The sequence below is a fragment of the Pelodiscus sinensis genome, chromosome 9 (assembly GCF_052426305.1).
Source record: "Pelodiscus sinensis isolate ZL-2025 chromosome 9, ASM5242630v1, whole genome shotgun sequence".
In the NCBI taxonomy this organism is placed as follows: Eukaryota; Metazoa; Chordata; order Testudines; family Trionychidae; genus Pelodiscus; species Pelodiscus sinensis.
Genome location: NC_143060.1, coordinates 6,138,743 through 6,148,546, shown reverse-complemented (window position 1 = coordinate 6,148,546; position 9,804 = coordinate 6,138,743). Strand labels below are relative to the sequence as shown.

The 9,804-nt window shown below is 50.4% G+C and overlaps 1 protein-coding gene across 1 annotated transcript in view; it reads right to left on the bottom strand.

Annotated features, from left to right (window-relative positions):
• Nucleotides 1–5,801: 5,801 nt before the first annotated feature.
• The window catches only part of LOC102452751 (cytochrome P450 4B1-like), a 28,171-nt gene continuing 24,168 nt past the window's right edge, over nt 5,802–9,804 (bottom strand). The window contains exon 12 of the mRNA XM_075935926.2: nt 5,802–8,763. Coding sequence (XP_075792041.2) covers nt 8,595–8,763 — 169 coding nt within the window. The 3' untranslated portion in view covers nt 5,802–8,594. The remainder of the gene's footprint in view (nt 8,764–9,804) is intronic.

The window sequence follows — 9,804 nt, the reverse complement described above, 5'->3', positions numbered from 1 at the left end:
CCTTTTCTGGAAGGGGCATGTAAATTTCACCAGTCGTATTAGGGAAATGCGCGGGGGATTTAAATATCCCCCGCGGCATTTAAATAAAAATGTCCGCCGCTTTTTTCCGGCTTTTAAAAAAGCCGGAAAAGAGCGTCTACACTGGCCCCGATCCTCCGGAAAAAGCGCCCTTTTCCGGAGGCTCTTATTCCTACTTTGAAGTAGGGCGCTTTTTCCGGAGGATCGGGGCCAGTGTAGACGCTCTTTTCCGGCTTTTTTAAAAGCCGGAAAAAAGCGGCGGACATTTTTATTTAAATGCCGCGGGGGATATTTAAATCCCCCGCGCATTTCCCTACTACGACTGGTGAAATTTACATGCCCCTTCCGGAAAAGGGGCCAGTGTAGACGTAGCCTATGTGTGAAACGGATTGTTCCTTCCTAAGTGGAGCACTTTGCATTAAACTTCGTCCGATTTATCTCAGACCATTTCTCCTGTTTGTCCAGATCATTTTGAATTATGAACCTACTAGCTGGAGTTACCCGGCATTGCTCAGGAAATGTAGAAAAACAGTAGTCCGTTATCTTTTTTTGTATGGTAGAAAAGTTGCAGTGATTTCTATTGGGATAAAAATATAGGTCCGTGTCATCCCCAGGGGGCGGGGGAGTGCAACCCCAGGTGGAAGTGAGGTTACACGTGGGAGGGACGCCCCAGCTTGCGCCCGGGGCTGCAGGTGCCGCGGGGGGCAGGGCGGGTGCCCAAGCTGTTGTACATGTGGGGGTCGGGGCACTGCATGCCAGCCTGGGGTGGGGGGCGGAAAGAGGGTCACTTATGTAACCTTGCATGCAGGAGGGGGTGAGTCCTGGATGGCGCTGGGGGCCGCAGGTGGCGGGCATGGGACCTACGGTGGGCGGGGCAGTCGCAACGTGGAGGGTTACTTTTTGATTTTTACAGCTTGAGTTTGGGCCCGATTGGGTCCAAAAGTACCTTAAAACTTTCTCCTGGAGGAAAGGTTATCCCATGCAAAGTTTGGTTGCAGTAGCTCTTATAGTGTCCAAGTTATTAGCGCACAAACTTACAAACATTCTCCTTTATATATTAGATTCTTCAAAGCACTTGCAGCCTGTCCTAGCTTGGTATCATCTGCAAACTTAATAAGCGTAATCTCTAAATTGTTGATGAAGATATTGAAAAGAACTAGTCTTAAAACCCCACTTGTTATGCTCTTCCAGCATGACCGTGAACCGTTAATAACTACTCTCTGGAAATGGTTATCCAGCCAGTTATGCACCCACCTTATTGTAACCCCATCTAGGTTGTAGTTCCCTAGTTGATTGATAAGGTCATGCGAGAACATATAAAATGCTTTACTAATGTCTAGGAATACCATGTCCACTGCTTTCTCCTTACCCTGTAGGTTTGTTATCCTATCAAAGAAAGCTATCAGATTTTTTTTTTTTTGGACAGCACCCCTTCAGCCAACCTGTTCCACAGCCTTCCCCGAATCCTCAGCCTCAGCTGCTTTCTCTGGGCCCTTCTCCACCCCCAGAGCTGGGTGAGCAGCAGTCTTGGCAGGAGACCACAGGGCCTGGGCCTGTGGGTAAAGCACCTCGTCCCTGGCTAGGAAGCACTTTCACCCATCGGTGCCATGTGCGCTGGGTGCTGAGCCAGCACGTCCCTGGGTCCCAACCCATGCAGGACCGAGGGCAGCACGTGTCCCCTTCCCACAGCCCCTCACTCTGGGTCCTGGGGGCACAAGCAGAGCTCGGGGTGCAATGTCACATCTCTTCTAAAATGGAGACTAGAGAGCGGCACTGATATGAACCTAGTTCTCCTTCCTCTGGTATCTCCTCAGTTCCCATCCTACGAGGGCCCAGTGATCCAACTAGGGTTGCAGGCCTCCATAGACTGAGATTTTTGCCACTAGCGCAGCCCCCTAGTGTAAACTCAGTTTACACAGGTACACTGTAATTTGCAGTAGTGCCTAACCAGCAAATGTAGACGAGGCCCAACACTTATCCCCAGATAGTAGTACATCAGTCTATTTTGCACGGATCACTTGCCCACCCAGCCTTACAGAGAGCTGGCCCCAGACAAACATCAACAAGAAAGGTGTGAATTCCACCCTCAAGGCCTCTGTCATCCCCAATGAAGGACTAACCTCCAGGCTTGGCAGGGAAGATAGACGTGTGAATTGAGCCAAGTCTCCCAGTTGAGAGACCCAAAATTCCCGTGGGCCTCTGCCTCTGACATGGGCCGAACCAAAACTCCAGAGCATCTCAGGGAGTAGCAGTGTTCACTCACCTCTCAACTGGGAGGTAGGAGATTACCTCTTGTCCCTGAATCAGGGAATAGGCCGGTGCTGATTTTCTCTGGGACTTATGCTTCTACATCACCTAGGCTGTGTCTAGACTAGCCAGGTTTTCCGGAAAATCAGCCGCTTTTCCGGAAAAATGTGCCAGCTGTCTACACTGGCCACTTGAATTTAAGCAAAAGCACTGACTTCCTACTGTAAGAAATCAGTGCTTTTTGTGGAAATACTATGCTGCTCCCGTTCGGGCAAAAGTCCCTTTTGCGCAAAACTTTTGTGCAAAAGGGCCAGTGTAGACAGCTGAGATTTGTTTTGCGCAAAAAAGCCCCGATGGCGAAAATGGCGATCGGGGCTTTTTTGCGCAAAAGAGTGTCTAGATTGGTCATGGATGCTTTTCTGCAACAAGTGCTTTTGCGGAAAAGCGTCCGTGCCAATCTAGACGCTCTTTTGCGCAAATGCTTTTAACAGAAAACTTTTCCGTTAAAAGCATTTCCGGAAAATCATGGCAGTCTAGACGTAGCCCTGGTGTGACAGGGTCAGGCCAGAAGGATACAAAAGAGCTACATTAGCCTCACACTGAGTAAATCTCTGTTCCCAGGGCAAACTGGCAGAGGCTAATCCAGAACCAGCCAGAACTTGCCGGAATCAATCAGAGCAGATAAGCACCTGGAGCTCATTAAGTGGGCTGACAGAGTTAAGTGAGCCAAGGCTACTTAGAACACCTGGAGCCAATTAAAGAACCAGTCAAGACTGGTTATAAAAAGAGCTTCTCTGCGGTTAGTTAGTGCATGAGAAGTTGAGAAGATGGAGCGCTGCAGAGAGTCTAGAACAGCAAGCACCAGTGGAGAGAAGGAGGAAGAGCCTGAGGTAAGGAAGGTTCTAGGGAAGGGGTGTGTGTGTGTGTGTGTGTATTGTTGCTGTCTCGCAGCTGGTATTACAGCGCCCCGGGCTGGGACATGGAGTAGACTGTGGGCCTGGGTTCCACCAACCCCGACTTCCCCATTTCCACTCGTGGAAAAGACTAGCTGGGGAGAAGAAAGGAGTTTACCCAACCCTGTATCATTTGGGGCTCCACCGAGACTGTGGAGTTTGGTTTCCCATAGCACCTCATGCTGGCTAATGATGACGGTAACTCAGCAAGCTGATGCCCTAAGGGTGGTGCCTAAACGGTGCCCAACCCAAAAAAGGTTCCCCACCCCTGCATTAATGTACTGCTCGCATACAGCACTCATTGGATAGCCCACAGGAACAACAAACATCTCAGCTTTTTCCATTCCAGAATATCTCCCCAAGGGGGCGACGGTGATGTATGATTTTATCAAAATGCTCTCAACACCTGGATAAGTAATTGAGGCATCAAAAAGCACCACAGCTCTTTATTAAGGGATTCAACTGCAGAAGGGGTTGACAGAGTCACATCCTGACAAAATTGCCGCTGATTTAGTAAATGCGGATTTCCAAAAGCAACAAAGCATTGCACCTTTAATAACACCCACACCCTGTTCTCTGTTGCAAATCCAGAGCAAAGCCATTGAGCACAAAGGGATTATACAGTGGATTTGCACCTGTGGAAGTGAGAGCAAAATATGGCTTTTAGCAGTGATTAAATCACACTGCATTTAACAAAGTCTTGCATCCACCAATTTTTCCGTCTTGACCCAAAGACAAATAGGCAGCTCACTTCCCAGTGTGCAGGAGGAAAATACTCCGGTGTCCTACAGTGGCAGACACAACATTAAGGTCCTTGCTGCTTTGTAAGGCAGGCTGAAAGGGACAGACAATGGTCACTGAAAAAAGCCAACAGAGAGAAGTTTTTCCATATAGAACATAACTGTGTCCTTGCTACACTGGGTTTCAGACCCAGCGCTTTCCTGTTGTAGTTTCATTCATGTCCTTGCATATGGTGTATCTATTAACATCATAGTCCCAGTTCTGACCGGATGTGTATTGGCATAGCTCCAAATCAAAGAAGAGATGCCACTTTACACCGGCTGAGGATCAGGACCTATAAGAACACGTTTGTCCTTTTCCGCCTCTACCCCTAATCCTGTGCTCCCATCACCCCGCAGATCGCCTCCCAGCATCCTAGTCAATTGTACTTTCGGCCCACCGGCCCCTTTTTACGTCGGAGGTCGGCTCGCCTCCCGCGATGGGGAGGAGGGGGGTCCGGGCCCACCCCCTCTCACGGACCCCAGCCCAGGGCCCTAAGGACTCGAACGTCAAGGTTGTCTGGCCCGGCTGGCGGGGCGTCTGCCTTAACGCGCCAGCCCACAGGCTCCTTTTGCCCGCCCTGGGCTGCTTCCTCCCCCCACCTGGGTTTGACCTGCCGAGTCGGGGCTTACCTCCTCGGCTTGGGGCCCATCTGTTGTTCTCTTCCGTGGGAGGATGCTCTCAGCGCTCCCCCCCTCCAGCGATGCCAGCCGGGGTTTAAATCCCCGCGCCGCTGCTCGCCGGCGGGGCCCCGCCTGGCCCGGCCTGGCATGGGCTCGCTTCTGGCCTGGTGCCACGGCTACGGGGTGACGTCACGGGCATCGTGATGATGCCGGGATTCCCCGGCTTGCCCGGGCGTCTTGCTGCCGTGGCCACCCAGGAACACCCAGCGCACCGCCACGCGATTCGCATCAGGGCCGCTCGGGCGGTTGACCGTGGACTGCCCGGCGTGGTGACTCTCGGCTCCGTCTTGAGAGCCGCCAGGCATACGGCCACTGGGTGGTCCGGAGTGCGGGGCGCTTCTGCCCTGTCACAGAGGGTCTACCTGGCAACCCTATAACTCAGACCCGGTGCAGGCACCAAGTGATAGGGACTGCCAGAACTTTGGGAACCAGAGACTGTGGGGTGGGGATTTGTGCCCCAAAAGGGGGCTGAGAAACCTAAGAAAGACAGAGTAGGGGGAGCACCAGAAGGGTGACAGTCAGGGCGACCCTAGAACTCTGTTAGGGTATGTCTACACTACCACCCTAGTTCGAACTAGGGTGGTTAATGTAGGCAACTGGAGTTGCAAATGAAACCTGGGACTTGAATTTCCCGGGCTTCATTTGCATATTGCCGGGCGCCGCCATTTTTAAATGTCCGCTAGTGCGGACTCCGTGCCGCGCGGCTACACGCGGCATGAACTAGGTAGTTCGGACTAGGCTTCCTATTCCGAACTACCGTTACTCCTCATGAAATGAGGAGAGAGGCAGGGCAGGCATGCAGAGGGAGGTGTTAGGAGAGGGGATGAGGAGGGGTAGCTCACATGATCAGAGTGGGGCTACTGGAGGAGTGGGCACAGGGGGAGAGAGAGGCTGGTGGAGGGGGGCAGGTCTCAGGAAGGCTGAGGGCAGTGAGAAGGGCAGGAGTCAGGACAGCAGAGGTGGGTGAGGGGTTGGGGGGGACGGGGCAGCAGCACCAGGGGAACTGATGGAGCAAGTGGAGGAGACAGAGGAGCAGAGGGGAAAGGTAGAGGTTCATAAGATATTTATTAATAACTTGGGTGCCACAGTGGCACATCCAAACAAGCCACAAACTCAGTACTGCTGCACAACACATTTATTGTGCTCATGGGAGGAAACTCTTAGAGGGAACATTTCCCCCAGCCTCTCCACCCCCCGAGTTAATGTCACACACATTGGGGTAATGCAATTGCAGGATAGTTGCATGAGGGGGATTTGGTGAGGGCCAAACTAATCCCTATTGGTAAGAGGATGGTGGGAAAAGTCCTTTGGGGGGGGATCACATGACACCTTTTATTTCTGGTCATGTGTCCATATTGCCCTGAAAGTGTTACCTCCAGAGGCGTGGCTAATGGGGGTCAGAGGGTGTGGCTAATGGGGGTCAGGGATGTGGCTAATGGTAGTCAAAGAGTACATTTTAAAAACATTCTTTGGGTGCACACCCTAATGAAATGTTCTGCGCACGCCTATGAACATGTGATTTTTTTTTTAATCTTCGTCAATAAAAAATGTGCACCCAAAACTGGAGGCCTCATCAACACAGAGTAGAGCAGAAGAATTATTTCTTGTGGCTTTCTCACAACACTGCTGTTAATATATCCCTGGCTGATGTTTGCTTTTTTTGCAACAGTGTCACATTGCTGACTCATATTTACCTTGTGGTCCATTATGACCCCAAATGCCTTTCTGCAATACTCCTTCCTTGACAGTCACATCCCATTCTGTATGCGTGAAACTGATTTTCCTTCCTAAGTGGAGCACTTTGCATTTGTCCTTAATAAACTTCATCTTATTTACTTCAGAACATTTCTCCAGTTTGTCCAGCTCATTCTGAATTATAATACCAACCTCCAAAGCACTTGAAATGCCTCCCAGCTTGGTATCATCTGCAAACTTAATAAGCATTCTCTCTATACCATTATCTAAATGGTCAATGAAGATATTAACAGAAATGGTCCCAAAATTGATCCCTGAGGAACTCTTCCAGCTGTGAACTATTGATAACTACTCTCTGGGAACAGTTATCCAACCAGTCATGCACCCATCTTACAATAGCCCCTTCCAGGTTGTATTTCCCTAGTTTATTAATCAGAAGAGCATGAAAGACTGTTTCAAATACTTTACTAAAGTCTAAGTATAGCACATCTACCACTTCCCCCTTGTCTGCAAGGCTTGCTATCCTATCACAGAAAGCTATTATGTTGGTTTACAAATCCATGTTGGCTGTTACTTATCACCTTTTCTCTTCTAGATATTTGCAAATCAATCCCTTAATTATTTGCTCTAATATCTTTACTGGCACAGAAGTTAAGCTGACTGACCTGTTTCCTGGATTGTCATTTTCTTTTTTGTAGATGGGCATTATATTTGCCCTTTTCCAGTCTCTCCTGTCTTGCATGACTTTTCAAAGATAATAGATAATGGTTCATCTATCTCCTCAATCAACTCTTAGGCTGCATCTAGACTGGCAAGCAGCTGCTTTTGCGCAAAAACTTGCCAGCTGTCTACACTGGCTGCTTGAATTTGTGCAAGAGCACTGACTTTGTAATGTACAAAATCAGTGCTTCTTGCGCAAATACAATGACGCTCCTGCTCGGGCAAAAGCCCTCTTGCGCAAATTCTTTTGCGCAAGAGGGCCAGTGTAGACAACCCCGAACTGTTTTGCGCAAAAAAGCCCCGATGGCTAAAATGGTGAAGAATCAAAGAAATCTTAAAGCACCTCTGCCATTTCCACATTTTCTGCTATTGTTTTCCCCTTTTCACTTGGTAATGATCTTTCTCTGTCCTTGGTCTTCCTCTTCCTTCTAATATATTTGTACAAAGTTTTCTTGTTACCCTATATGTCTCTTGTGCCTTGGCCTTCCTAAGTTTGCCTCTACATGCTTTCATTATTTGTTTGCATTCATCCTATGCAACTTGACCTCATTCAGATTTGGAGCAAAACTTTCCACTGGCCCTGTTTCCACTCCCTCTGTTTCTATCATGGGCCAAACCAGAACTCCTGAAGAGCTCAGTAAGTAGCAGTGTTCACACACCTCCCAACTGGAAGACTTGACCCACGTCAATCTTCCCAGCCACGCCTTGAGGTTAGTCCCTCATTAGCGTTGGGACTGGGCATGGGCGTGGAATTCCTACCTTTCTTGTGGATGTGTGTCTGGGGCCAGCTCTCTGCAAGGCTTGGGGACGGGGTGATAAGTGATTGGTGCAAAACAGACCAATGTGCTGCCATGTGGGAGAAAGTGTTGGGGCTAATCTACACTAGGAGGTGAGGGACTAGTGCAAATTACAAAGCACCGGTGAAAATTGTGTTGACATTGAGGTTTGTGCTAGTGCCTAAATTTGCAATGTATGGAGGCCTGAAACCCCCAGCTAGATCACTGGGCTCTAACGATGGCAACTGAGGAGACACCAGAGGAAGGCGAGCTAGGTCCGTTTCGGTGATGCGCCCGACAGTCTGTGCTAGAGAAGAGATGTGACATTGCACCCCGAGCTCTGCCTGTGCCCCCAGGACCCAGCGTGAGGGACTGCAGGAAGGGGACACGTGCTGCCCTCGGCCCTGCATGGGTTGGGACCCAGGGACGTGCTGGCTCAGCTCCAGTGCACATGGCACCGATGGGTGAAAGTGCTTCCTAGCCAGGGACAAGTTGCTTGTGATGCTTCACCCCCCCATAGCGAGGCCCTGTGGTCTCCTGCCAAGACTGCTGCTCAACCAGCTGTGGGGGTGGGGAAGGGCCCAGAGAAAGCAGCTGGGCCTGAGGATTCGGGGAAGGCTGTGGAATGGGTTGGCTGAAGGGGGGGCTGTCCAAAAAAACACCCATTGATTGCATTCCCTTGGGAACGAGCCGATCCTGCTGACATGGGGCTCCAGGGCTTCTCAGTGCAGTTTCTTCAAGAGCAGGTGGATCCCAGTGCTGGACCTGAGGACAAGCTGAGAAATTTCCTTGGGCGGTTTGGCTGGATCAGGAGAAAGCTCGAAACGGAGCAGAGTCAGGGCCAGGGCCACTTTCAGCTCGTTCATGGCAAATTGCTGCCCGATGCAGTTCCTGGAAGAGGCGGGGGGATCCTGTCAGAACAGACGCTCTGGCTTAGCCAGCAGCTTCCCTTCACAAATACACCCGCGGCACTTTGCTAGCGGAGTGGGGCAACCCAGCTCACTGGGTCAGCGACCATCTCCCCTGTGTGTGTACAGCACCTAGCACACTGGGGTCCTCAGCTCAACCGGAGGTTTTGGATCCTACTGCCTAGGGAGTCCCTGCATCCACCACTGTAGAGCTACCTCTACTGGTTACAATATGGCAGCTGTTTAATAGTGCACAGCAACGCTACCGGGCAGTTTTGGGAGAGGGGGTGAAAAACATTCTTCCCTACTGAACTTGCAAGGAGTTATGGCCCCTATTCTGCTGCAGTGTGCCAAGGGATCCTCTTTAACCACTGGGGAGATTTTCCCAATGCCCAAATGGCAATTCCCATTGGCTTTCAGTGTCCTTAATTGCCATGTGTGCATTAAATACCTCCCGTCCAAGGGATCAACAATTCAGTCCCACAAGTGACAGATTTTGAGCTGTTCTGTAATGCCTAAAGGTGACTGTGCCCATGGAATTAATGCATCGTTTATGGTGCAGATATTTTGGGTTAAGTTTAATAGGGGGTGGTTGGGAAAACAAGTAGGAAGACAAAAGAGAGTTTCACAGTAAGCCACTTCCTCTTCTCACTCCTCCCCCTCCCCCACCAAGCACTCTGCTAGGGGAGCAAACATCCCATGAATGCGAGAGATCAAAAGCACCGTGATGTGTTTGAAAATGGCACACTCTTCTGAGAGTGGGGGGCAAAGTTCCCTCTATTGTTTTCCATCCATGTAAGGAATGAATTTTGCTGTGTGCTCCAAGGCAAGGAGGATGTGCAGCACTAATCAGCCGACAGCATTTGAATCTTTCCTGGGTGGCCACCCAGTTTCAGGGAACACAGGGACGGGTTATTTTTTGGAGGAGTCAGGCCGAGACACAGAGACCTGTGTGGGTGACAGAAAGTGAGGCCTGCCTGGATTCCCATCAGGAGATGGTCAGCCTAGAGGTGGGATAGCCGTG